General features: G+C 43.1%; 1 protein-coding gene across 1 annotated transcript; it reads left to right on the top strand.

The window, feature by feature from the left end:
• The first annotated feature begins 1,005 nt into the window (after positions 1-1,005).
• Positions 1,006-4,305, top strand: LOC101855208 (xylan 1,4-beta-xylosidase-like). Its single transcript, XM_005105789.3, has one exon. The coding sequence runs from the start codon at positions 1,972-1,974 to the stop codon at positions 4,303-4,305; it is 2,334 nt and encodes a 777-aa protein (XP_005105846.3). The 5' UTR covers positions 1,006-1,971.
• Positions 4,306-4,397: the final 92 nt, after the last annotated feature.

The raw sequence follows: 4,397 nt of genomic DNA on the forward strand, positions 1-4,397 counted from the left end.
CTATCTATCTATCTATCTATCTATCTATCTATCTACCTATCTATCTATCTATCTATCTAAGCTGTATTCTATTTAACGTCAATTTCTTGTTAACTATATAATCATTCATAATATATAATACAATTTTAGAAGGCATCATTTCTTAAATTACATCGGAGCCGATAGACCTGACTAGATCACCGACCATTCTGATGGGGGTTTTTCTGCGAAATCGATAGCGCTTTTGTCTACGCCCATAATTTGCAGTTGAAAAATCAGATACAAACAAGTTTGTATTTTGGCTAAGTCCGTCGGCATCAATGTTTTAAAGTGTCTGGGGTCACCCCCTCCATCCCCGATCAAAGACTATAAAAACTTGTTCACTCGCGTCTGTCCGAATTTGTAAAAAAATCAAGCTCATTTATTAATTTGCCAACGTGCTCGTAACTTTGTATGGCACTCCTGTGAACATTTAGAGAACAGCTTAAGTTAAGAAAATATGATATTGTAGGTCGCATAAAAAAATAAAATACACATTCCTTCAAATGCTGGTGACTAGTTTTTATCGGTTTGATCCGGGAATTTAATGGCAAACACGAACGATCGAACTTGATTGGCAATAATTGTCAAGCTGATTCAACAGTAGTTGTTTTCCTCTGTTATCTTAGTATGCAACGCGATTAACAGTAGTGCTTGGACTTTCTTACCTTAGAATCTCGAAGTCAGCGCTCTGTAATAGAATTTCTTAAGGCCCCTTGACCTTGTACATTTATATCAAAAGGTTGTCGTTGATCTGTCCAAGATATCAATTGAAGAAGTAGACAGAATGACAAATATGACACAAATTCTCAATTTAATCAGATCAAGCACATCTAACTGTTTGGCCTGTGGACAGTTTTTGTTCATATCAGCTACTTAATGTCGTGTAGCCGCCGCACATTATTAGTTTGTCATGGGACTTGCTTTTGTGAAGTAGTTGGTATGTATATTTTCTTTTTTTTAAATTTAACTGATGTCTAAAAGAAACCGGTTTGCGTACCTCCAAAGCCAGTCTGAGTTAATAGATTTAAAGTATGGCTTTTTTCATCAGGAAAACAAGGCTTACAAAGGTTTGAGACTTAACAATGTGAAATCCCTAGATATATTAATATCGTCAAGAAGACAGTCATTAATAGAGTTTGAATTTTTCAACATGGATCATTGAAGACTGACATTGAGTTCGTTTCCAAACACTCACAAGGAAAGCGACGACACTGTTTTGTTACAGGGAAGATGAAGCTGGTTTGGACTTCTGCATATTGTATGGTAGTGTCTGGCCTGGCAAGAAAGGAAGTTTCAAAGTGATAGCTGTGTACGTATATGGGATTAACGCCTCTGTCAGCACTTGTACGTTATTTAAGAGGCAGGACCTCCGAATTTAACGTCTGTCTCCGATAGATTAGTGCCAAATGGATTGAGATCTTCGAAAACTCCACAAACGGTATGAATTCAAGAACAAATATCCTTATTGCTTTTAGAATCACCAGCGGGTCTTTAACGTGCATAACGTGCACAAGGGACATCCGAAATTATTCACCCTTATCCGGGGTGTTCGATCCTACTTACCCTAAAATCAGCAGTAATATAGAACCAGGGATACGGTATAAAGAGTCAAGAGTTAAGAGGAGAGTAGCCCAAATGATGCCGGAGGTGAGGGATGGAGTGTAGGGGGGGGGGAGTGGAGATGAAAGAAAGTTATAAAACAAGACTAGAGAACCGGAAAGGAGGAGAAATGAAAAATTTTAGAGATAAAAATGTTTCGTAGCTGCCAAGTTTTGAATCCGAGACCTATTGAATGAGAGGTGGACTCTATACCTCTAGATCACGAGAGCCCCCCCATCATATGATCTTAAAAGTTTCTTTGGTTTTGATTAGCAAGATTAAAAAAACTTTGTGCTTGAATTTTTAAAAAAATTCTTTATTTCTTTTCTGTTCGAAACAGATTCCGAAAATATGAAGACAAAGATGTTGTCAAGACTCCTGTGCTGTAAAAGCTTACTTATACTCGTCATTTTTCTGTCAAGTCATGGAACCACTAGCTCGAAATCTTACAGACGTAATCATTCTAAGACAATCAGACACATGAACATTGAGGAGGAACAGGCAAAGTTCAGCGACTTCCCGTTCCGGAACACCAACTTGCCGTGGGATGAGCGTGTGGATGATCTCGTGTCCAGACTGACCCTGGAGGAGATTCAGGTACAGATGTCCAGGGGCGGAGTTGGAGAGTTTGGGGGTCCAGCCCCGGCCATTCCTAGATTAGGTATTGGATCATATCAGTGGGCTACAGAATGTTTACGAGGTGACGCGTCTTCAATTGAGAATGCAACAGGTTTCCCCCAGGCTATTGGTCTTGCGGCCACATTCAGCCCGGATATTCTGTACAACGTTGCCCGAGCGACAGGTCAAGAAGTGCGAGCCAAACACAACGACTTTGTCAAACGGGGCATTTTTAGATCCCACACAGGTGCCAGTTGCTTCAGTCCGGTCATCAATATCTTGAGAGATCCCAGGTGGGGTAGAAATCAGGAGACATACGGCGAGGACCCTTACCTGACTGGAAATCTGGCAAAAAAATTTGTCACTGGTATCCAAGGTGAAGACTCAAGGTTCATAATGACTAGCGCTGGATGCAAGCATTTTGACGTTCATGGAGGGCCTGAAGACATTCCAGTGTCAAGGGTCTCATTTGATGCTATCGTCTCTGACACGGACTGGAGGATGACCTTTCTGCCCGCCTTCAAGAAATGTGTAGAGGCCGGTACCTACAGCGTCATGTGCAGCTACAACAGTGTGAACGGTGTCCCGGCATGCGCAAACAAAAAGCTGCTTACAGACATCCTGCGTACAGAATGGAACTTCAAGGGCTATGTCGTCAGCGACCAAGCTGCCATCGAAAATGTCATCTCGAAACATAAATATTGTAATAATAGCGTGGATGCTGTGGCGGCCTGTGTTAACGCTGGTACGAATCTGGAACTTTCAACCAATCTCCCCACGCCCGTTTATATGTCTATAGTTGATGCTATTCAACAGGGAAAACTGTCTGAGGATTTGGTGAGGGAAAGAGTCAAACCACTGTTTTACACACGCATGCGGCTCGGGGAGTTTGACCCGGTAAACGATAACCCGTACGCCCAGCTGAGTATGGATCTGATCGAATCTGCTGAACACCAACAGGTGGCTGTCACAGCCGCCATGAAGTCTTTCGTGCTGTTAAAAAACCATGGCGACATTTTACCCTTGAAGAAAGGAGAGTTTAGCAAAGTTGCAATTATAGGACCAATGAGTGACGATACAGAACAACTGAGTGGTGACTACCAACCTTTTCAAGATAAATCTTTCTTCACGACTCCTTTGGACACAGTGAAAACGCTCTACCCAAATGCCAAATACGGACATGCGTGCAATGACAGCACACCGTGTACACAGTACAACAAAGCTGCCGTGCCTGCTATAGTGAAAGATGCGGAACTGGTATTTGTTACTCTTGGTACTGGTCGGGCTGTTGAAAGAGAGGCACACGACAGGCCGGATGTCGAGCTTGCAGGACACCAGAAAGAACTTCTTCTGGATGTTCTAGACAACAGCGGTGACGCCAAGATCATCTTGCTTCTCTTCTCTGCCAGTCCTCTCAACATTACGTTTGCCGACCAGTCAGACCGCGTGGTAGCCATTATGGAATGTTTCTTTCCCGCACAGTCTACTGGGAAAGCCCTGTACAATGTACTCACCAACACCGGGCCGTATTCTTCCCCGGCAGGTAGACTGCCCAACACCTGGCCCCTGTACAGTACGCAGATTCCACCCATGGTCAACTACTCTATGGAGGGTAGAACGTACCGCTACTTCAGGGGCGATCCCTTGTACCCGTTCGGCTATGGCCTCTCCTACACCCAGTTCAATTTCTCTAATCTGATGTACAACACAACAATCAAGGCAGGAGCTAGTCTGGGTGTCCAGGTGGACATTACAAATGTGGGTGACGTTGACGGCGAAGAAGTTCTTCAATGTTACATCAGCTGGAATGACAAGTCCTTGCCCGTACCACAACTACAGTTGGCCTACTTTGACCGGATCCTCATTGCCTCCAAGCAAACGATCTCAAGAAGTTTGTCGATATCTTCAGAGTCCATGGCTTTTTGGCAAGATGGGAAATGGGTAATTAAAGCTGGCGGGATGAGTCTGTTCTGTGGTGGTCAACAGCCAAATCAGAAGAAACAGGTGCCGTCCAACGTCCTCTCTGGAACGTTCACCATCACAGACTCTATCACTCTTAAAAAGTAACATTGGTTCAATATTTCTTGCCTATACATGAGTAAAGTTATGTGTGTATATGTATGTGTGTATGTATAATATATGTATAGGTGTATATATAT

The sequence above is a fragment of the Aplysia californica genome, unplaced genomic scaffold, assembly GCF_000002075.1.
Source record: "Aplysia californica isolate F4 #8 unplaced genomic scaffold, AplCal3.0 scaffold00491, whole genome shotgun sequence".
Classification (NCBI taxonomy): Eukaryota; Metazoa; Mollusca; class Gastropoda; order Aplysiida; family Aplysiidae; genus Aplysia; species Aplysia californica.

Bases quoted from the DNA above. Each gene is read 5' to 3' on its own strand.
- LOC101855208 (XM_005105789.3), top strand. From the start codon at position 1,972: ATGAAGACAAAGATGTTGTCAAGACTCCTGTGCTGTAAAAGCTTACTT.